The sequence below is a fragment of the Aptenodytes forsteri genome, unplaced genomic scaffold (genome assembly GCF_000699145.1).
Source record: "Aptenodytes forsteri isolate BGI_AS27 unplaced genomic scaffold, ASM69914v1 Scaffold55, whole genome shotgun sequence".
NCBI classification, from domain to species: domain Eukaryota; kingdom Metazoa; phylum Chordata; class Aves; order Sphenisciformes; family Spheniscidae; genus Aptenodytes; species Aptenodytes forsteri.
The window spans coordinates 11,279,053-11,301,542 of record NW_008796063.1 but is presented as its reverse complement, the minus strand read 5'-3'; the positions used below and the strand labels follow the sequence as shown (position 1 = coordinate 11,301,542).

At 47.5% G+C, this 22,490-nt stretch overlaps 2 protein-coding genes across 2 annotated transcripts in view; one reads left to right on the top strand and one right to left on the bottom strand.

The window, feature by feature from the left end:
- Window positions 1–1,514: 1,514 nt before the first annotated feature.
- ZNF598 (zinc finger protein 598) lies at window positions 1,515–17,090 on the top strand. The gene is made up of 12 exons (XM_009286486.1): window positions 1,515–1,532; window positions 2,946–3,058; window positions 4,473–4,602; window positions 6,855–7,066; window positions 7,651–7,868; window positions 8,601–8,718; window positions 9,762–9,943; window positions 11,218–11,290; window positions 11,927–12,690; window positions 13,698–13,833; window positions 14,342–14,486; window positions 14,661–17,090. The coding sequence occupies exons 1-12, from the start codon at window positions 1,530–1,532 to the stop codon at window positions 15,006–15,008; spliced, it is 2,442 nt and encodes an 813-aa protein (XP_009284761.1). The 5' UTR covers window positions 1,515–1,529; the 3' UTR covers window positions 15,009–17,090.
- A 5,175-nt stretch (window positions 17,091–22,265) lies between these two features.
- Window positions 22,266–22,490, bottom strand: part of SYNGR3 (synaptogyrin 3) — an 18,356-nt gene continuing 18,131 nt past the window's right edge. Inside the window, exon 6 of the mRNA XM_009286608.1 lies at window positions 22,266–22,475. Coding sequence (XP_009284883.1) covers window positions 22,266–22,475 — 210 coding nt within the window. The remainder of the gene's footprint in view (window positions 22,476–22,490) is intronic.

The window sequence follows — 22,490 nt, the reverse complement described above, 5'->3', positions numbered from 1 at the left end:
TGGAAGCGTCCCCCGGCCGGGAGCTTTCGGGTTTATCCGCTGCCCGCTTCCCTCCCGCTGGTGCGACGGCCGTCCGGAGGAGACGGGAGGGGGGCCGGCAGCCGAATACGAAGAAAATGGAATTTAAAGGGCGTGGGGTTTTTGTTTTTTTTTTTTTAAATCAGCAGGGCTTGCTCTCCGGAGTTGGCGTTACGTGATCTCAGATCGTCCTGCCGAATTCCTGACTTGGTTTTAAGCTTGGGGGAGAACATATTTTGTATTCTTTCAGGGCTTGCTCACGCCTTGCGTTACAGCGCGCCGTGCTGCGTCTGCCCCCAGTTCCTGTTAGCGTGAGCTGCCTGTTGGGCGTATGCTTAACAAGTAGCTTCCCCTCAGTTACAGCCGCTCTGATGGATTTCTTGCCTTCCTCACGGCCTGCCGGCGCGGTAGCGCGGGGCCCTGTTGCGGAGCCCCGGGGGAAGTCGGGCCGAGGCTGTGGCTCGGCTGTGCGGAGGGAGCCGAGGATTCGGCGCAGCGGTGAGCTGCGTGAGGAAAAGTCGTTCGAGGATGTCGATAAAAGCAAGCCCTCGTGCGTGGATTTGCTTTTGCGGAACTAACGCAGGGAAAAACAAACCCTTTAAGAAGAAAAGGGTTGGCGCTAGCGCTGGAAGGAACACACCGAGCTGGTTTAGGAAATGAAATAAATATATCGGGGGAGGGGGCTCTCCCCTCGGCGAAAGGAGAGCCCCCCGACTAAGCTGTCGGCGTTGGCTGCTTCTCGTGCTGTTCAGATGGTTGGAGGGATTGAAGATCTTAGGCTGTGTGCTGAAGATCCTCAGACTTTGTGGAGGCCAGAAAGGTCAATGTGGTTTTTAGACAGAGCTTACTGGCACACGAGCCTCTGTGTAGAGAAAGACACTCTGTGAAAGTAATTTTGTCTCTGATCATCCTCTGAGGAGTGGCTGCTCTGCTTCTCCCGTCTTAGGAAGAAGCGAGCTGTGATGTTGCTCTTCATCCTTAAACCTGCTTGCCTCAGGGTCACCGGCGGACTGTGACATCTCAAGAGCTTTTCAATTTTCTAGTAGCGCTATATTACGTGGCTTGAACTTTGGTTCACTCAGCCGCCTTTCTCCCTCCTTTATTAACTGTTTAAAATGATCCTTTTCTTGTAATTGACTGAGAGGTCATTTTTAACGGCTGTGCTCTTTTTTTCCCCCCCCTTGTCTTTAAGTGACACTATAATACTGTTCTGTCTGTTCACCCATCTGCCCCAAGGAAAGAGAAGAGATACTGGGGGGCAGAAATCACATCAAAACTGCCCTTGAATGAAATGAACGAACACGTAGGACCTAAAAGCGGGTTTCTTAAGCCGCACAGTGTACGCGGCATCAGAAGAGGCAAGTACGACGCTACAGAATCTCAGCTAGCGTCGTGCAGAGCAGCGTAGGCTGAACTGGCAAGTGTCACAGCAGAACGTCCAAAGGAAATACGACTGTAAAGATGAGCGGCAGCACAGGACACGATGGAGGAGAAAGCAGGATATACTTGTTATGGTAATACGTGCCTTCAGTGATGCATAATTGTTGCAGTGAAGTTGGGAAGGATTACTTGTTGACCTGTGAACTAACCCTGACGTATACGTGGATGGGGCTCGGAGGATCCGTCGGCGTGCTTGTTATACGTGTGTGCGAGATCGTTCTTGGAACCGCTGTAGGACGTTCTGTTGGACTCCTGTGATAAAATCTACTTTTCAGCAATCCGTTCCTCACTTCTAAAACTCACTTTGGGCTGAAATGACATTTCAATACAATTTCACCGAAATGAATTTTTTTAAATAATTGGTGTTAGATGTAGTTGTCGCTTATCCAACAAACTTAAACTTGTATTCTCTTCATTTTAAGCTTGATGTTTCAGCAAGTTGCGTATATTTTTTGTTTTGGTTAACTTAAAAGTAGCCCCACTGTAAAGAAAGCTTTAAAAAACCCCCACAAAACCAGACACAAAAGACTTTTTCCATGGTATTTCACCCCAACAAGGGTAGAGGAGTGATTTAACAAGACTGAACTACACTAAAATACACGTGTATTATGTAATTGAATGCTTTTATTAAGACTGTAGGTATTTCTAGATTTACAACGTTTGCTGTAAGAACTGAAAGACGCTTACTGTGTTTGTGTCTCAGCCTTTCTAAGCTGGTGAAGGTAATTCCAGCTGTTTCATAAATGTTGCTGCTACCCCAGCACTCCCCAACCTGGGAACGTGTGCTGGAGCAGACCCGTGGCCGGTGGCTTCTGAGGAAGGCTGTAATATCGTAAACGGCTGCAGCGTGAGGCCCAAGCTGCTCGGAGGTCAGCGGGAGCAATTGTGAGCAAGCAGGTTCCCTTGGAAGGGGTGTGTGGTACAAATAATTTGGGAAGTGATGTGGCCTTTTGTTTCTCGCTTTCCTGGTAGTTAAGGAAAGAAGAAACAGTGGTTTCCCGGTCGGACTCTGAGTAACGTCACTTTTCACTTACAGAGCGTGGGTTTCTGTGTGATCTCCTACCAGGAGATAGGAGGGAGCTGAGTGCGGGGCTCTTGGCAGGCACTCGCTGCAGAGGGGGTTGAATTGCTTGAAGGTATTTACTCTTAGCACAGCTGTGGTAGCGAAACATACCATAAAAGAGTTTCCTAATCTAGTTCAAAATCCAAAGACCAGGCTAGTCCAATCCGCCTTCGTCTAAGCTGCCTCACTTGCCGGAGGTTGATAAGGAGCAGTCACAGTGCCTTTGCTGAGAGCTGTGGGGGCAGTAACCGGGGGTGGTGACGAGCAGCTGGGACTGACACAAGGCTCTGCAGGTGTTGTCCAAGCTTCAGGCTACGGCGAGTTCCCTGACAAACAGAGTTTCTGCTGAGGAGTTTATCTGGAACCCCAAGGACTGTGCAGCCTGCGTGTGCTCTCGCTGATTCTTGTGTTGCGTTGCCTGCAGGTTGTCTTCGGACGGAAGCTTACGTCTTTCTCAACAATAGCACTTAACCAGTTGCAGCATGAGAAGAAATACGACATTTATTTTACGGATGGAGATGTTTATGCACTGTACAGGTAAGCACTGCAATCCTTTCTGTACCACATCCCTAAAGCAGCATATTCCTATCTGCGTTAGGTGGCAGGAAATGTGTGCTTTAGTACAACAGTGTGGTTTTGCTTTATGGGAATAGCGTGGCTGCCGTGCTGTGCACGTTAGTCACCCTGCAGCGCCGGTGGCTTTGGTAGGATGAGAGGCCGGGGCGGCGCGGTTGGCGTGAACGCTCAGCACCGCGGTCGGCAAGGGGAGCAGCTCCTCAAGGCTGGAGCGTTGGATTCACCGACGCGTAATACAGAAGCGTTGCTCTGTCAGTAAAAGTTGCTTTTTGCTTCTTTAGCAGCCGCAAACTTGCTGAAAGGCTTTTCGTTCCGTGCATGGCTGCTGTGGAAATTGGTAGAGACTGAATTACTATTATTATTGTATTTATTGCTGTGCTGCATAAGGACTAATCGAAACCAATTGTACCAAACACTGTATGAAAAGAAGAGCAACCTTGTCTGCCTACAAAGATCTTCACTCTAAATAGGAGAGAAAAAGGGTGAAGTAAAAAATGTGGCATCAGCATCATGTTCTAAAAATATTTTTCATAACGTGCTTAATTGGGAGGCTTTTCAGCTAATGACAAGCAGTTAAAAGGAAAGAAGAGTGAAAAAAGATGAAACCGTGCAGGCAATGGTACCTTTTTCTTGGAGAATTGTGCATTATATCCAGCCTGGTTTGGGCTAAGAACGTAGCTTTGCCGATACATTTACAGTTCTGTATGACTTCATATTTATGGACTTGGGCAATGGGTTTAGCGAGCAGAATCAGCTGGAAGCGTGTTCTGATTAATTGTGCACCAGCTCTGGGAGCTGCTTTTGATGACACGATTTCTGGAGAGTTGCTGAGATTACAGTTCCGTGGGCAGCGATCAAGCGCGAGGGAGTGGGGTCTCCCACTGAGACCAGTGCTCTGTCTTCAGCTCTTGTTGGGAATCACTGTGGGTTTTTTGTTTGGTTCCCCCCCCCCTCCTTTTCTATTACATTCTTTTCTCTCCCCCCGCTGTATTCTTCAGGTTCTGACAGTAGAAAATGTAATTAAATTGGATGTGAATGTTGCATATGTCAGCTGAATCTTCAATAAGCAAAGGGTTTGTTGCATGGGCGTGTTACAGTCCACTCAAAATTTTTATAGCAGCGGTGTATTTCTTACACTGTGACTGTTCAGCTCTTCTCTTACAGTTGAAGCCTCTCTGTAATTTGGTTCTGTTCTGTTCCTGACAGATGACAAAGTATTCTTGGAATAAGCAGGACGCTAACCTCGTTACAAATTGCTGGGGGAGCTGTAAAAAAGCAACCTTCTGCCACTGACGGAACATTTGGTTTTCGATAAAGGTATCGGGTTGCTGAGAGGGAATCAGATAATTTTCAGGAAATCTTTCTTGTCCCTTAGGAAGCTGCTGCAGCATGAATGCTCTTTGTGTCCGGATGCGAAGCCGTTCAATACCTTTGCAGATCTGGAACAGCACATGAGGAAGCAGCACGAACTCTTCTGTTGCAAACTCTGTGTTAAACACTTAAAGGTGAGCTAGTTCTATGTTTTAATGTGTGGGAAGGAGGGGTGCTTCCTTATATGACCTGCAAGAGTACTTGGGGAGCTGGGAGGCAGGGGGTGGCTGAACAGCACCGATTTATTTTTTTAACTTCCCTCCGTCTGCCTGCAGCGAGGCCAGTTGCTTTGTTTTAAGTCTTTCTTCTTCCATAAACTGATTAGTGAAAAAGGCCTGAAGGTTCGCGTTGGATTATATTTAAAATTCAGTCCAACCATATTAATAACCTTCTGATGTTAGCTCCTCTGCCACAACGTGTGTAAATACCAAACCCTTACTGTCTTATAGGAAGTTAATCCTGAGTCGTAGGCAGACGTTGTTACAACCGTAACGGCAGAGATTTGATGTCTATTAAGACTTACACTCGTAACGACTTTACGAGCTAAAACTGTAACTTAAGAATTATTTGTTGCCAGTTCAGAAAGCAGAATGCATCATGGAGTGATGGATTTATTTCTCAGATCAGAGCATTTGCAGTTGGATCATGTGTACAGGATGAGAATCCATCTTGCTGGTTTAATGAAATACAATTATATTTCATTATCTTGTTTATTTGTTCAGAGCAAATTTCCTGTATCTTGTTGACTTGATTGGAAAATGAAACTCGCTGTTGCCTGCAATTGAGGTCCGCTGCGTTTGATGTACACACGTAGAACGCGACCAAGGGCTGTTTTAAAATGTATTTTACAGCCTGCTAAAGATAAAACAGTTACTGGAAAGCTGAGTTGTCCGTGTCTGAAAAGGTCGTGTATTGAGCCTTAAAACTACTCGCCTTACCATCACCATCATCATCCTTTTTTATTCTTTTTAATCCCACCCAAATTTCACTCGGAAGGGCTGGTGTTATGTCAGTCAGGCGATGCTTTTTCACAGTCTGAAAGTCAGAACTCCACCTTTCCCTGGAGCTAGAGTGGGTTTTGTATTTCCGAATTGCACATCAAACAAAATCAGCAGCTACTGTTAAATGAATCCTGGGACTGCTAACCTCTGTGTGTAATAGTTGTCAGCATTCCTTATTGTTGTAGGAGGGAATTTAATGCACGAACACATATTTTTAGGACTCATTACGCATGGTTTTGTATGCGTGTTTGTTTTCTCTGAAAACAATTAAGCGTCAAACCGGAGAAATGCATTTATCCTGCGGTGCCACAGTTGGTTTATGCCAGCTGAGCTGTAGTTTGCTGCCGAAAGGGACAGGACCCAGAAGTGGTCAGGATGACCTGAATGAACGCTAATACGTTTGGGTTTGGGTTTTTTTCAGGGTTAGCTTTCGGTGAACTGATTTGACTCTCTTTCCTGTGGTCGTACAATCACTAGAGCTAATTCAAGGGAAGTGGTCAGGGGAGGGCAAGACCGCTTCTTTCAGTTGCTGTGTCCTTTGAGCTCTGGTGAAGAGGTGTTCCCATGGGCAGCTTAAGTAGCCAGTACTAAAGGAACTTGTTTGTCACCGTCTCTCCCAGGGAATTCACAAACAACAGTAGAACTTGTTGGCTTTTAATTTCAGAATATTGCAAAGATTTTTATTTCATGGAGAAAAGTTCCACGTTACTAGTACCCACTGAAAAGAAGTTCTTAAACTCGCAGAAGCTTCAGTCAGTCAACGCTAGCTAAGCCAAATGAGCCTTTTCCCAGAACACGTTGACGCTCCTTGTCCAGGCGAGAAATAAAGGATATTCTGTTCTGAAGGATGTGTTGATCTTTTTGGCATCTTCAGAAGCCTTCCTACCAAAATAGCTCGCGTGTTAGTAGGGACAGAAGATTGGCTTATAATACAAAGTTTGTTCACGGAACTGTATCCTTTGTATGTAGCTATCTTGGGGCAGTTGCTATCTGGGGAAAGTAGAACAGCTCACTTCTGGTTTACAGGGGTTTTTTTAGTTCGAGTATGCAAAATACTGTGTGTTTGTAAATACGTATTTAGGACTTTTTTTTTCCCCACCGGAGATTATAATTTAAAGTTTGTCGCATTATGTTAATACATACACAAAAAAAAAAAAGTGAAAGGGAAAAAGGTGAATTAGATCTGTTTCCAATGTTCAAACTGAGTGAAATCCAAGTTAGGTTTAATTTGGATCCGTCACGTGAATTTTGTTTCCTATTCACTGAAAACTTTAGGTATCGGTTGTTCCACTCCTGCAAACGAACAAGTTGTGCACAACTCAGCTTATTGCATTTCGTTCTCCGTTCACAAGAAGTAATACATACATATATATATATTTCTTCAGATTTTTACTTATGAACGGAAATGGTATTCTCGTAAGGACCTCGCCCGTCATCGAATCCATGGAGATCCAGATGACACCTCCCATCGTGGGCATCCCCTGTGTAAATTTTGTGACGAGCGTTATTTGGATAATGATGAGTTACTGAAACACCTAAGACGAGATCATTATTTTTGTCATTTCTGTGACTCTGATGGTGCTCAGGAATACTACAGGTTTGTGCAAGCAGTTTATTCTTCTTTCTGTAGCTTAAATTTTGAGGAAAAATTGCTTGGGTCTGCTTTGAATTTGGGGGAAACTAGTGCTTGAAGACAGAGGGCAAGAATGTGAGCAGGTTGGCTGCAGTCTCTTTTTTGTTCCTCAAACCGATAGCCAAAGTAATCACTTTCTGTCTGGTTCATGTTTTAAAGTTTTCTTCATTAATGTTAAACGTTAAAAGTTACATTTTGCAGCATGACAGCAGCTGTCTGCAGCTGTCTAGTGTGTTAGCTCTAATACTCCAAACTTCATGTGCAAAGCAGATAGAAGTAAATTTTCTTTTATGAAATACGTGCCTTATGTACAGCTGGCTGTGGTGAGTATCAGCCGGTAGGTTTAGTTTAACATCTGGGGTCACACGTTAAGGTCTATGTCGACTGTACACAAGTGGTTTCAGCTGGAAAGCTTGCCTGGGGATAAAGAAAGAACCAACTGCCTAGGCTTGTCTTCACTTCATCTTGTAAGAGTAACCATATACCATTAGTTACTGTTGTACTTTCCCAACGAATCTGTTGCAGCTCAGCCTCTTTCCTCTTTCCAGTGATTATGAATACCTTCGTGAACACTTCCGCGAAAAGCACTTCCTTTGCGAAGAGGGACGGTGCAGCACAGAACAGTTTACCCATGCTTTCCGCACAGAAATAGATTATAAAGCGCACAAAACAGCCTGCCACAGCAAGAACCGGGCAGAGGCCAGGCAGAACCGGCAGATAGACCTTCAGTTTAACTACGCTCCTAGGCACCAGAGGAGGAACGAGGGTGAGTGTGGTCGGGGGGTGAGGTGAGCAGAAACATATTCATTCTTACTGCTTTGAGGGTTTTCAAGAACATCTGGTGAACGTTTCCTAGCCAGGAAGAAATTCTTTACAAAGAGGGTGGGCAAGCCCTGGAACAGGACCTTGAGAGGTTGTAGAGTGTGTCCTTGAGGATAACCAGAACTTGACCGGACAGGGCCCTGGGCAACCTAATGTAGTTTCAGAGTTGGCCTTGCTTTGAGTGAGGGGGTGGAGCAGATGACATCCGGAGGTCCCTTCCTACCTAAAGCGTTTTACCATTTTTTCCCCATGTGTGGATTTAATGATAACATAATTTTAGGAAAACTGCTGACTTTCTTCTCCAATTTGTAATTATGTGAATGCCTTATATTATAGTTAATACAAAGTAGTGATGAGCATGGAGCACGAGACCAGAGTAGCGTATCCACTTAGGAGTGCATACATACGAACTTTCTTCTGTGTGGAACTGTATGTAGAGAGATCTCTGCCTAAAAACAAAATTACTCAAAACTCACATCACAGGTTGCAATACATGGAATCCACTGCAAAACGGATCTTAGTGTAGCAATCCTGAAGGCTATACAGACAACTTAATCATCAGAAATAAATCAAGATAGAGCTGTTTGTGCTAGGATATTTTCGCTTTTTTCAGGCATAGTGTGATGCCCAAATTAGAGAAATAACTTTGAGAGTGATCAACCATCCCCCTGTTTAGGTGTTATAGGTGGAGAGGACTATGAAGAAGTTGACAGGTATAACAGGCAAGGGAGGTCAGGCAGATTGGGCGGCCGAGGAAGTCAGCAAAACAGAAGAGGCAGCTGGAGATACAAGAGGTGAGTAGCACAACACTTTGTGGGTTTTTATTGCTGCATAGTGTTGTTTTTTACTTAGCAATTAACAACATTTCGGGGGACCAGTAGGAAGGAAGTGGGTGCAAAATTTGGAAGCCTCCGTGGTGAATCTTTGAGAGTAGAACTAGCTTTCAGTCTAAGCCTGTGTGCTGACTACATGCTTGGTCAAAGTGAAGTTATTTTGTGTGAAGCTTCATCTCTCTGGAGTTGACGCAGGAAGCAAACTATGTAATCTTCAACTTGCCGGTTAAATACTCAGAATCCTAAATTAATTTCAGCAACTGTTTTTATGCTAACTTTTCTAAATGGGATTTTCTGAAGTAAGTGACAAGTGTTTGCAGGTCTAATGGACTTTTTGGTCTGGGTCATCATGAAGTTCCTATTCTAAGGACCATGCTTTTCATTGAACTAACAGATCTCTGTGTGGCCAGACTGAGTGCTTTGGAAAAAGAAGAGGGTTAAGTATTGAAATGAAATTTTGCATTTATATGTCTCTTCATCCACACAAGACCCGAGCGCTTTATACATACTGCACATCTATTTTTCTTCTTTTTCTCGCTGGACGGTCAGCTGGTTCATTACTGGGGGAAAAAGTCCATCTCTAAACACTTATATGTTGGTGTCGCATGTGGATCGTGCATGTGTTGAGAGTTCATGACAAACCATGTTTCAAAGAATTACCGTGGCCTACAAGTATGACTTCATACGTTTGAAAACGAATGGGAGAGACAGGTGTCCCCATGCATCCTTGGTACTGTCTCTCCCAGTTCACCCCGGTTTCTTCTGGCCTGGATTGTTATTACCACATGTAGAACTTGCAAATCCAGGGGGTGAATGTTGCCTGTCTCACCAGCCGGCGCCAGGGCGTTTTGGAGTAGCGGGTTTGTTTTAGCCTTCTCAGCAGGTGGCAGCACAAGATCAGGGACAGTCATCGGACCCGACACCAGAGAGGTGAGAGCTGGAGTGAGACAAAGATGCGTGGTAACCCTTACCGTTTGACCGAGAAAATCTGCCCTGTCCTGTAGGGAAGAAGAAGATAGAGACGTTGCAGCAGCAGTCAGGGCATCTGTAGCAGCTAAACGGCAAGAAGAGAAAAAACGCGTAGAAGACAAAGACGACAGCAGCAGTAGAGGTAAAAAGGAGGACTTGAGGGATTCTGAAGCGCTCAGCTCCAAACGTGTGCCAAAGTCTTCAAATGACGCTACAGGTTAGTGTTGAACATGTTCTGCAGCTGCAGGGAGGCGTGATGGGTCTGGAGATCAGCCTGGCAAAAGTGGGGATCGCCATGTCTTGTTCTCAAAAGCTGGTGGACGTGGATAGAGCTATGCAGAATCGTAATCGAGCAACACAGATTTGCAGTGAAATGTGTCCGAGTGGGCTGGGATTCCTGCAGCAGGATATACTTGAAATGGAGCTGGGTAGAAGTATCAAATGCAATTAACGTATGACAGTATGTGTGATGTTCCATCCGAATCAATATAATCTAAGAATGTGCCATTTCCTACTCTAGCATGCAAGAATTGATGTATGGTGATGCTTGAGCTGAGTTTCCCCTTTTTTGAGAACAAGTTATTCCCAGTAAAAGTTTATAACTGGTGAAAGCAAACCTTTAACTGTTTTGACCCAGGTCCAGTTTGGGGCAAATAAATATGCTGCAGTGGTGTTTTGATATTACTGTTGCCCCAAATCCATTTTCCACTGTTTTATTGCTCCTACAGTAGGATTCCCACTTAAGGATTATATGCTTTCATTATGAACCGAGAGCTGCTGAGCGCTCTGTTTGGTTAATGGGTACAGCTCGGTTGGGGATGACAGGCAAGGTTATCTCCCCCAACTGCCTGCCCAGCTTTTGCTGCACGCGTGTCAAAGCTGTTATCAATCTGTCCCTGAATTGCTGCAGTCCGCAGCACTGGATTTGGATTTTTAAGGCAAATCTAAATTAGGAATGAGTTATGTTTCAGTGTAAAATGACTGCCCAGGAGCTAATTGCCGAGCAGCTTGGGCATCTGTGCAGCAGAGGTGTGATGGACAGCTCAGAGGAGCAGCTTTCCAAGGGAAGCATCAGCATACCTCAGTCGGAGCACTGAGGCTCTGACGAGCATCCTGACCCCCTGCAGGCAGTTGAGTGCTAACCTCTGGTAGAAGCGTGGAGCAGGCAGCCGGGGGCATTGGCATCGCGGTCTCTAGAGGGTTCCCTCACAAAGTACTGACCAACCAGTGTTTTCCTCATGTTAAGTATCATGAATTTCCCGCATGCTGCAGCCGGTGCACGATGACATAATGGTGAATGCAGTTAATTGAAGGAAATAGTGATGCATGGATTTAAATTGTCCTTTAGGAATGTCACAGTTAATGACATCATCAGCTGCTGAAAATAGGACTTGTTAATGCTACTGTCATGTTCATTGATAGCTTCCACTCTGAAATGAACGGATTTTAGTTGAAAACATTTCTTTGCTCTTTTTGTCAATACTCCAAAAGAAGCAGCTGCTAACGGTGCTTTAAGCCAAGATGACTTTCCAGCAATTGGTTCAGCAGTGGGACCTCTACAAGGGTAAGTCTGTGCAAGGCTGCAGCAATGAGAAAGCGGATTTAGAAACTTACTTATATTCTGCATTTCTGGAGGAAATAATTTTACAGATCACCTAAACTACAAATGCTTTCCCCCTGCCCCGGCCCCCTTCTGCCTCGAGCTGTTTCTGTGCTAGTCACCTGCATGAACGGCATCGGTTGTTGCTTCAGTTCATGGCTTGATCTTTTGGTGGTGCAATTTCAGGGAAATTCTCAATGTTCTCTATTCCAGCCATTTTTAACTCGATGGCTTATCCTGAAGGAGCCGTATACTGTGAGGTTTAAAATTCATCGTCTCCTGAAATCAGCGATGATTAGAATAGTGTCTTTGCAGGATGCGGCAGCTCGAATGCGCCTGTGGGTACAGCTCTGGTCAAGGTGAGGTGTACTGAGACAGTACTGGTAACAGCAAGGCTAGCGTGACTTACTGAGGAGACCCATTCCAGACACAGGTGACAAGCCCGAGTGCGTTTGCATCCTGTTAAGTTAGGTCAGTTGTGCCACCCTAAGTGATAGTTTGGGGAAGAGTGCAGACGGGCACGGAGCTCGTTCTGCCTGTTGGAGTTGTGCTGCCTCTGCGGCACCGGCGTAACGGGGTGTACTTTTTCCTTTCTCACAGCTCTGCCCAGCTAGCAGCGGTTAAGCTTAAAGAAGAAGATTTCCCAAGCTTGTCATCCTCTGCAGCACCCACCATCTCTTCTGGGATGTCTCTGACATATACAGCGACTGCAAAGAAAACAGCTTTCCAAGAGGAGGATTTTCCAGCTCTGGTGTCCAAAATGAGGCCTAACAATAAAACAGTAACTAACATCACATCTGCATGGAACAATGGTTCCAGTAAAAATGTGGTCAAAGCCATTAGCAACCCCTGCGTAAACCAGATCGCCAAAAAAACACCCTCCTTGAACAGCGCTAAAGGAAGTAAGAAGAGCAATAAACTCTCTCAGTCAGACGATGAAGACAGCGGTAGTGGCTTGACAACCCAGGAGATCAGAAACACACCGACAATGTTTGATGTATCGTCCTTGCTGGCAGCTTCTACCTCACAAACTTTTACGAAAGTGAGCAAGAAAAAGAAGATGGGGGTTGAGAAGCAGAGACCGTCGTCCCCACACCTGTTACAGGAGCTGTCGTTTCCCAGGTCATCGACTGAAAAGCTGCCAGAAGCAGAGCAGACATCGAATGCGTCCTCTGCTCTCCACGCCCCTGACAGACCCGCAACTGTCATGAATGGCCATTCGGAAAAATCATTAGTGATCTGTAGTACACCCAAAGAGCCCCCTGGCCTTAAAAAGCCCACAGTGACTAACAAATGCCCTTTACCTCAGGAAGACTTCCCAGCTCTTGGGAGCTCAGGATCAGCTAGAATGCCCCCGCCACCAGGTAAGCGCTGCAGGGCACGGCCAGCTTTGCTTGGCTGTAGCTGAGAAATGTGGCACGCGGATGAGATGTATAAACTGCTCCTCCTGGCTCTCGTGCGAAGAGCGGTTCTGCCACCGCGTGCTAGGTCAGCCTTTGAAGTTAAAAAAGGCAGTCTGGGCGACACGGATGGGCTTGAATGTCCTCTGTGAAACACGGCTGAAGCGGTGGTGGTGGTGGGATACCTCCGCCCCATGCAGCTGCAGGTGTCTGCTCTCTGGGGGGTGGCTCACTGATGAGCAGCCGGCCTTTACCTGTCGCTGCTTTTCTGATGAGTCGCGTCTGACACGCATCTCTGCTTGCGTGCTTTGAGATCTAGTTTGGAAGCCCCTGCGGGCAAAGGGAATCTCTCTTTAGCTGTGACCTCTGCCTGCTGGTACTTGTCAGTTGGCTTGCTTGGTCACTTTTGTTCTGCGTTTGCAGAGATTTAATGCCCTTGCTTTTAGCGGTGCCATAATCTTGTAAAACTGGGGTAACATAGCAACAAATGTGACTTACAGTGGTTTTAGTGGAAGTAGCATCACGTCAGGAGATGCTTGCCTAGCTGTTTTGTTCTGTGCTGCGCTGCGGATATTGCTCGGTGGAGTATGCTAGAACGTGCGATGCCCGTTGTGACTTCTGGAGTGATTTCTGTTCGCTTCAATGATGTAAAAGTGGTTTTCATCCTGAGTTTGAGTGCGGGGTTTTTTTACATTATTTTCTATTGAAAAAGTAAATTAACAGTTAAAGCGCTTTCTTTGTAGAGTAGCATCAGCCACTACGAGGTGCTTCTTGACCTGACTGTTAAGGCAACAGATTTCCAGCTCTCTAATTTTTAGTTTTTTTCCGATACAGTGATGTCTGCGCTGCCGACTCTTACTTCTTAGCGCTTCTGGAGAGTACATCAGACCACTGGTGTTAATTTTAGACGGTGGTACGTGGGTGCCACAGATACTGCTCTAACTTCCTGCCCTTTCTCCGCTTTCATTTAGGCTTTAACACTGTGGTGCTATTAAAGAGTCCTCCTCCGCCTCCGGGACTGTCAGTGCCTGTTAGTAAACCCCCTCCGGGTTTTGCTGTTATTCCATCCACCAAGATCTCTGAACCTGTCACTACATCTTTGAAAGAGTAAGTAAAAGTCCTTTGAGTTAGAGTTACTTTACGCGTTACATCTCGGTTATGTCACATGGGCTTCAAACAATGCACGAAATACTCTGAGGGGGTTATTCTAAACAGGTGCCGCCGCAGAGGCCAGCCACTTACTGATTCCCGCTGGGGAGTCCCGTGGCCGTTGTGGGCTGGATTCAGGAGAGTTGCGTAAAAGAAAGCACGAGCGTTGTGTGGATGCACGTCCGAGGAAATGAAAACCTGCGCAGTGTGGCAGCTCCGACTTTTTTGTCTTTTCTAGATTTATTTGGAAATCTGCAGCTTCAACGTATTTCTTAACCTTTCCATTGATTCTGACTGAGCCCCAGAAGCAAGGCGCTGAAGCATGGTTTTCTTGGTGACCTCTTAATGCCTTCATTGCTCTGACCTTTCCAGTAGTGGGGCCCTCCTTGGGCTAGTCACGTATCCCGCAGCATCTTTGTGTAACACAAAGCAATGTCAAAGTCACTTTTGGTCTTTTCAAATGCAGGCCAAAATCCTGTCACGGATCGTACTTGATACCTGAAAACTTTCAGCAAAGGAACATTCAGCTAATACAGTCTATTAAAGAGTTTCTTCAAAGCGATGAGTCCAAGTTCAATAAATTTAAAACTCATTCTGGGCAATTCAGACAGGTGAGTGGGCGAGAGCCTCCGGATTCCCGAAACCTTCCTCTGTGGGAGAAAGTGAATCCCACTGGGAATTTTATATATAGATAGATAGATATCTATATCTAGATAGATATAGATAGATAGATATCTCTTTTTTTTTTTTCTTCCCTAATTATTCCAATTCTCTTTTCACCGAAGGGTCTGATTTCTGCAGCACAGTATTACAAAAGTTGCTGGGAACTGCTTGGAGACAACTTCAAGAAGATTTTTAATGAGTTGTTGGTGTTGTTGCCGGACACAGTTAAGCAACAAGAACTGCTTTCCGCTCACAACGATTTCAGAATCAAAGAAAAACAAAGCTCAAACAAACCCAAAAAGAACAAAAAGAATGTTTGGCAGACGGACTCCAACTCTGATCTCGACTGCTGTATCTGCCCAACGTGTAAGCAAGTACTAACTCAGCAGGACGTTGTCACCCATAAAGCTTTGCATATTGAGGATGAGGAGTTCCCTTCCTTACAAGCAATCAGCAGAATCATCAGTTAGCTTTCCCGAAGACCAATAAAACAGTCTCTCTCTATGAATATGCACTTTTTGGAATGAGGTTTGGCAGTGCAGTGTGGTTGAGAGCCGGCGCCAGCCGAGTAGTCATACGCAGGTGACTGTGCGAGAGCCCTCTCAGTGCTGTTCATAAATACCGTGCAAAGGGATCACTGGACTGCGCCGCAGCTAATTAACGTCCAAAGTCTGAGCTTCCAAAACGCCTGAGTAGAATTAGGCTGAAATCGCAGGGTGGGCAGGCAGGGGGCCACCTTTCTCCTGTAACACGCAATAGCTGAGAAAATACTTTCTGATCTGAAGACTGACAGGGGACACGATAGGGGAATAAGCATCTGGTTTGGGTTTTTCTTTCTTTTTTCAGGGGGTGGGGGAAGATTATGAATCGCTGAAACGAACGGAAGCAAAAGTGGCTTCCCTGATAATACTCTGATTTTTTTTTTTTTGGTGGTATTTCTGTGACCACGGAGATTGCGGTAGTCGGGGGTGCAAAGGTGCAGAAAAGGAAAAGATGCTGCTCACTGGTGAGTGCGGCCATTACAGCTGCGTGTCTGTGAACACTGGGCTGCTCACACAGCAAAGGATGGTCCTGTCTGAAAACGGAATTAATTCTACTACTTGAAGAACTGGACTGATCTGTGTGATTAGTTGAACATGAAATTTGAAGTTGCCTCTGACTTTTCGTGTAACATGTTCTTTAAAGAAACTTACTTTGTAGCACTGCATGTAGAATAATGACATTACAGCTTTACTTTCTGTAAAGCCCACCCACTTCACAGTAATTTTATTTAATGACTGCCATGTTTCTAATTTCTGGGATGTATTAATGGTGGTAGCTCCAAACAACAGCATATTGGGACATTAAATGCTGCTGATCACTGACCGTGTTTATCTGCAGTGCCTTTAAGTGCATTTATCTGTTTACAGTGGTCTGCACTAACAAGGATAAGTTGTTCAGACTGTACGGAGCGTTTGCATCCTGCACCTCCCTCGGCGATACCGGCCTGAAGTAGCTTTGCGTATGTTGCTTTGGCATCTCTGAATCCCACCTCTCGGGGCAGAGAGGGGAATCTTGTCTGTCCTTTGAAGTAACTCCTCCAGCAGCAGCTATGACGTGACGGGAGTGACAAGAGTCCTCCCTGCAGTGCACTTTCACGGCTGTAATTCAGCGTCCGATTCTCTCCCATCCTGGCAGACCAGGCTGAGTTACTTTTAACGTGTAGGAATAAAGTTGGAATTAATTTATGTCATTTTTAGCGACAAGACAGTGCTTCTATATAAGCATCGTTTCTATGAAATCGAGCTCGGTGTTACTGAAGAGCTAGCCCTGGCTACAGAAAGTTTTCCTTGCCTTACACTTTTTATTTTTGCTTGCTGTCAGGCTGCGAGGTGCTTTTGGTTTCTTTTCCGAGTACCTGACCGTCTTGTGCTCAGCACAGGGGCCAGGCTGCACGCCCCGAAACGGGGGTGGGGAGGGTTATTTGGCCGCGTGGCTGTTTATAAAATGCGTGAACACGTGACAAGCGGTAACGCTTCGTGTTCCTGCTTCGAGTCGGGTTCCCCTCAAGCAGCGCGGGGGGCCGTGCCCGTCACACCACCACGACACAACCGTTCGGTTTCGGGAAGAAAAAGGCACGCTGGCAGGAGGCGGCTATGCGAGTCTGCCCAGTGGCTATTCTGAAGTTGTAGAAGCACCTGCCCAGAAGTCGCGAACACCGGTCTTCACTTTGCTCGGCCAAGAAATTCAGAAACCCGCTGCGGTGGCGCTTCGGTTTGATGCCGGCTGCCCCCAATGCTTCTCGTCAGCGGTTGATCTACGGCGTCAGCTCTTCTCCCTGTCTCTTCCTTTGGTTTGTAAAGTTCAGAGGAACGAAATGCGTATTCTCTGCAGGAGTATCTTGCGTCTTCCCTTGATTTTTTCAGTTAATTCCTGTGCTAGCAGATGCGCAGGGCCCACTGGGCGCGTGCTGCTGTAAGTTGCCTCCAGGTGATCGATCTCTGGCCCGATGATGCAGTTTCCTTGTTCCTTGTGCTCACCTGATTAAATAAAGTATTACCAAATTTTTTTCAGGCCGCTTCTATTCATTTTTAACTCTTTATTGAAAATAAGTTGCAGTTGGTACACGGACACTGAAAATACATAATCACAGATCGTTCTCTCAAAAGATATTTTTTTTATATATATAATATATACAAAAGTTGTAAACACTTTAACTTATTTCCATACACAGCCCACTTTATACTACAATGCACGTAAGATTAGTGACAACTGCAACCCTTTGAAGCGGTCTGCTTATACGGAGGTATCGGCAAAAAAACGTAAATTTGCAAACCACATTTGGTATCGGTTTGATATTAAAACTCTTAAAGAATCTGAGGTCTAAATGCGTATTGCAACAAACTACAGGCAGCTCAACTTGGGTTTCAAGTTGATGCAGCGAAGGCCGTTTCTGAGCCTCGCTGGTGGGGGGAGAGGGACTTCTGGCACACGCGGCTTCAGCGCGCGAGCTAGACAAGTACTAGGAATAAACCAGAGTGGAACTAGACCCGTCCGCTCTCCCCAGCACGCTTGGGAAAAGAGAGGCTGAAAGGGGCTCTGGAAATACGTACGGTGGCTTTTAGCGGGAGAAATACCCATCCCACCACAGCAATGACGTGATTTACCAACGAAGGGACCGTGACCGCAGTTAGCTTGGTTTGGTTTAAGTGACCTCGCAGCTGCAGCGGGCAGAACGAAGGGCGAGCCGGGCAGAACGAAGGGCGAGCCAGCCGTACGCCCTTTGGGGGGGTGCGGAGAGAGAAGGGTGCGAATTACCCCTGTGGGGAACTGCTGGTCGACAGAAGCAGAAAAGAAAGGCCGTAGCTGTCGCTTGCTGTTGTAGCATGAACTGAAGGGAAACTCATCCTACAGCGTGTCCAGGCGAAACAGCCGGTGAAATCCCAACTGCTCGTAGGCACGGCCTAAGGGGAGGGCTCTGCTCAAACCGCGTGAGGTGCAGAAGCACGTAATGGGGGGAGATCTTTTTACTAAGCATCGGTTAAGCAAAGCTTCCACCTCGCTGGGAACGGCTTAAAATGTTGGGGAAAAAATTCCAATTCTTTCAAATCTTTTAACGTGCCTAAAATAAATACGCGAAAACCACGATGTGGTTAACTTCAGTGCTGAGCAATACCTGCGTGGTCGCAACAGAACCTCCCGGAGCAAGGTGATTTGGACAGATACATCTCCAGGAAAGGTACAGGATTGTTTGAATTCCATTCTTTACACCCAAATTCAGTGCTAACGCCACGCAGAAGCTTTCGGCGCGCTAGTCTGAGCGCAGCACGATCCTGCCCTCTGCAAGCTCGAGTTAGCTGCTGGGCTTCTGAGATCTCCAAGAGAACGGGGGATATATTAAACAGCTTGCGAGGACAGCACGGGGGTAGCAGCTGGCACGGCACAAATTCACAGCACAATCCTGGCATGCTTTTAGGACGCGGTCTGGACGGTCACAAGGAAAGGCGCTAGTGCTGCTGTACCACAGCGAATGCGGGGGGAGGAAAAAAGTGGGAGAAAGGGGTACGAAGATTGATGTTACAGATACTTGAGCCCCAAATAACATGCTACAGTTATTACACCGACGGATCTAATTCTCTAACCATAAGCCCGTAGGGTTGTATTTAGTTACAGTCCATACTAGTCTGCCCGACGAGTCACGGACACGCCGATGTGCTACGACAGTTAATGCACGGCACTGCTGACACTGAACGGCTAGCGGGGACGCTGCGGGGGCTTGCAGAGAAAGAGGATTTCATACGAGGGGTAGGCAGGTGGCATCGCTGGCCAGGCTGGGGGCCGGCGTCCCGCCCTACCTTTCAGCACGTTTTAATCCAGCGGGGCCTCGACGGCTGCCAGCCCGTGCTGCCGCGGGGCCGGGGAGCTACACGGGCGTTCGGCAACGGCCTCGCCAATAAACCAGAAAATGGTTTTTGTTCAAGGTGGGCAAATGCTCTTTCCAAGGCCTGTGCCTCTTGGGCCGTGCGGTACCACGTTAATTACGGCTTGTCCCGTCCTGCCTGGCTGACACAGCCTCGGCGGGGCGACTATGTACGTAAAGTCATCGCTGTTGCCTGGAAAAAATACACCAGTTGTGGGCTGCCTGCCCGTAGGGGCTGCCTGCTCCTGCAGACCCGAGCCTTCCCAGTGCCACCCCGGCAGGGACGTCCTCCCCTCCACCGACAGGGACTACGGCAGACTTTCGGTGGCAGAGGGAGCAGGGTTAAGCTTCCTTGAGGTGCCTGTTGGTGTGGCTGGAGACGTTATTCCCGGCTCCGGTTTAATCAAGGAGCAATCTGTTCTGCCTTCCTGCTGCCAGGAAGCCTCTCGGGCGCCCAAGCACCTTCCTCCTCCTCTCCTGCCCAGCAAAACGCAGCCAGGTCCTTGCACGCTCACCGTGCCGCCTGCAAGTTAAAGGTAATAACTGACTTTTGGGGAGCTGTAAAAAGCCGCTGACCTTGAGAAGAACAACGGTGCCTCGGCCGGGGGCTGAAGCCGTCCCCGTTTCACCGTTGCTGCTCTTAAGGTCGGGGCCGGCGTGAGAGCGTGCGTGTGCGTGTGCGTCCCTTCTGCGGTGTGCGTCCCTTCGGCGTCCCGCTGCCGGCGGGTGGGAGGGTGGGGAGGAAAGAAAGGCAACGCAGGCCTCGGTACATTCAGATGTTGTAATATTCAGCATGGTTACACCAGGGGTCAGGACACGTCCCGCAGTCAGACAGAGCTTTAGTTCTTTACGGTTACAAGGAAACTCTGGAACAGTTATATAGTTAGAAAAAATACAATGTACTGAACAAACATTATCTCACATACAATCAATTTAAACATTTAAATTGATTATAATTTTGCTAAAATATTAACACAAGTACTGTTTGTGCTGCTAAAATTTCAGTGTTCCCTCTAAGGAAAATATTGCTACAGTTCTACCGTACCCTGTGTTAAAATCCTTTGCCTTTTTTTTCCCAGCAAGACTGACTCTAGAAAAATCGCAAGGGTCACGTAATTAATTTAGGCTTATACCGTACTGGGGTTTGGGTGTCCCTGGTCTGCTTAATGCAAGGGTGTCCCACTGTTCACCAAGCCCTGCTGGTGTGGGCCACCGGCAGATCACCCTTGGTCACCTCTTCCTTGCTCCTTGCGTTAGCCGAGCAAGTGACACCTCCAATAAAGCAGCGCGGCGTCCTCCTGCTCGTGCGCCTGCAGCTGCCGCCGCCGCGGGCAGCGGGGCTGAGCGCTACCGACCCCGATAGCGCTTGGACCTCAAAGTGGGTGCAAAGGTGTCCAGAGGGAGAGAGGTCTCCTCTGCCGTCGCTGTTGGGAAAAGCCCGTGGTGGGGACCGCGGCAGGACACCAGCTCTCGGTGCCACCGCGCGCAGCCGCGCTGCGTGGGGAGGCTGCAGCGGCGCGGGAGAAGCATCCGAGTTGGGAAATGCTGCCTGAAAAATCCCCGGGCAGCTCCAGTGGCTCCGGTGCCGCCAGGCGCGTGGGAAGAGCTCAGCTCCAGCAAAGCCAGCCTTCGCTGCAAATGCACATCTTAACCCGGCCTGAATAGTAGGGGATTCAAGTAAAGCACTTTGTCACTGATAATGACTGCTCGTGAGGAGATTTGCTGCTTATTAATTAACGCACTTATTTGCAATTTAGCAGCAGAAATGAGCTGTGTTAATGATGACAAAAAAACTGCTGGATGTTTTTGCTACAAGGAGAGCTGGGGCAGTCCGGTAACTATTGCTTGTCACGAGGTCAGAAGGCAGCACGCAACTTCTGCCGGCGTCAACCAGCAAGGCGAAACCGCGGCTCGCCAGCCGCCGGGAGCCGGAGAGTCGAGGGCCTCTAAGGATGGAGCTGCCACCGAGGTGGTCGGGAATTCAAGTTTCAGCTCCTTTGCTCAGTCCTTAGTGACAGATAGCTCAGGTCACAGCCACCGCGCAGGCAGACAGGCGGGGAAAGCAGGCAGGTTGCTGACAAGGATCTACTGGATTTTGCACGTTGAGTTATTTTTGACAAGGCAGGAATTTTGCAGCTGAAAACCAAACCTCAGCCTCCTTCCCAGGCGTTTTTCATTCACCGTCTTCTCCCCCACTATTTGCAAACACGGGGCCGTGTGCCCCCCCAGGATGGACTTCAATGGCCTGTGAAGTCTTTCCAGTTCTCTGTCTGAATTCCTCATTTCTAGAGACCGCAGGGTAAAATGTACGTTCACCACTGAGGTTCTGCTGCAGCTGACGACAGATGGTGGCTGCTCCCAGTATAGAAACGCAAGTTCAGTGCCACTCCTAATGGACCGGGAATTTGAGTCGCAGAGACACCCACCCCTTTTGTGTTGGTAGCTCTGGGTTTGAGCGTGAGGGTGTTCAGCGTTGCCAACCAGAAACTATTTGTAAATTTGCAAAACCTTCCCAACCCCTCGGTGAAGAAGTGGAACTGCAACGCGCCGTATTTTCCGCTGATAAAAGGCGATTCCTAATTAGCAGCCAACTATTGCTGAACTGGTTTCCAGTTTCAAGCAGTAACTTTTTACATCCTCAGCCAGAACCACGCTGAAGTGTAGAAGCAATTTGGATGTTCAGCACAAACCCCGACCCGCTGCGCCCCCCCCCGCTGCTTGCATCCTAAGCTAAGTTTGAAACGCCTGTTTGGATTTTGGTTTTTTTTTTTGTACAGTAAATATATACAAATAAAAGTAACACAGACGCCACTTATTTCTTTGTGAATTTGGCGCTTTCCATGGAACACGTACAGGAAAGCTCTGCAGCGGGAGTGGCGCGGGGCCGATCTCCCCCCCCTCACCGCCACGAGACCGATTCTGTGTTAGCTCTGGAAGAACGAGATAAATAGCAACTCCTCAGCTACTGTGTTCTCTAACAGGAAAAGGTATTCTGGGCTTTCCCGGGCGCTCAGCAGAGCCCAGCGCTGACTGCCCAGTGTCAAGCCTCAGAGAGGGCATTTATTCATCTTTCGCCACGTGTAGGCGATGTGGTAGCAACCTTCCTTCCTTCCTTCTGACTTAGAGGGAACACTGCTTTTATAAAACCCTTGGACAGGTAAGACAAGAACCAATACCACTGTACAGAATTCACTGCACAACTAGCTAATAGTAAGGAACCCAGCACTGACTTGCCACATTAAGGAAATAGGACTGAATACATTTGCAATCAACCGGTTAAGTGTACTGCACCGTAGGACTCGGTCTGTGGGTACACGGCCCTCGCCCCTCAGTACGCTGGCACTTGGTAACCTTTCGGGTTGGTGTCTAAGGTCTCGGTGAAGGGGGGGCTCTGGTAGGTCTCTGTGCTCTCGATGCCGCTGCCGGTGGGGTAGCCGGGGTACGCCGCGTTGGGGTCGGTGGCGAACTGATCGGTGGCAAAGAGCGACATGTCCGTCCCCAGGCGGTATCTCTGCAGCGCCTTCACCGCCAGCGCAACCTCGCGCGGGGGGGA

Bases quoted from the DNA above. Each gene is read 5' to 3' on its own strand.
- ZNF598 (XM_009286486.1), top strand. The intron at 3,059-4,472 runs GTAAGCACTGCA...CTTGTCCCTTAG, and splicing joins GATGTTTATGCACTGTACAG to GAAGCTGCTGCAGCATGAAT. The intron at 9,944-11,217 runs GTTAGTGTTGAA...ATACTCCAAAAG, and splicing joins GTCTTCAAATGACGCTACAG to AAGCAGCTGCTAACGGTGCT.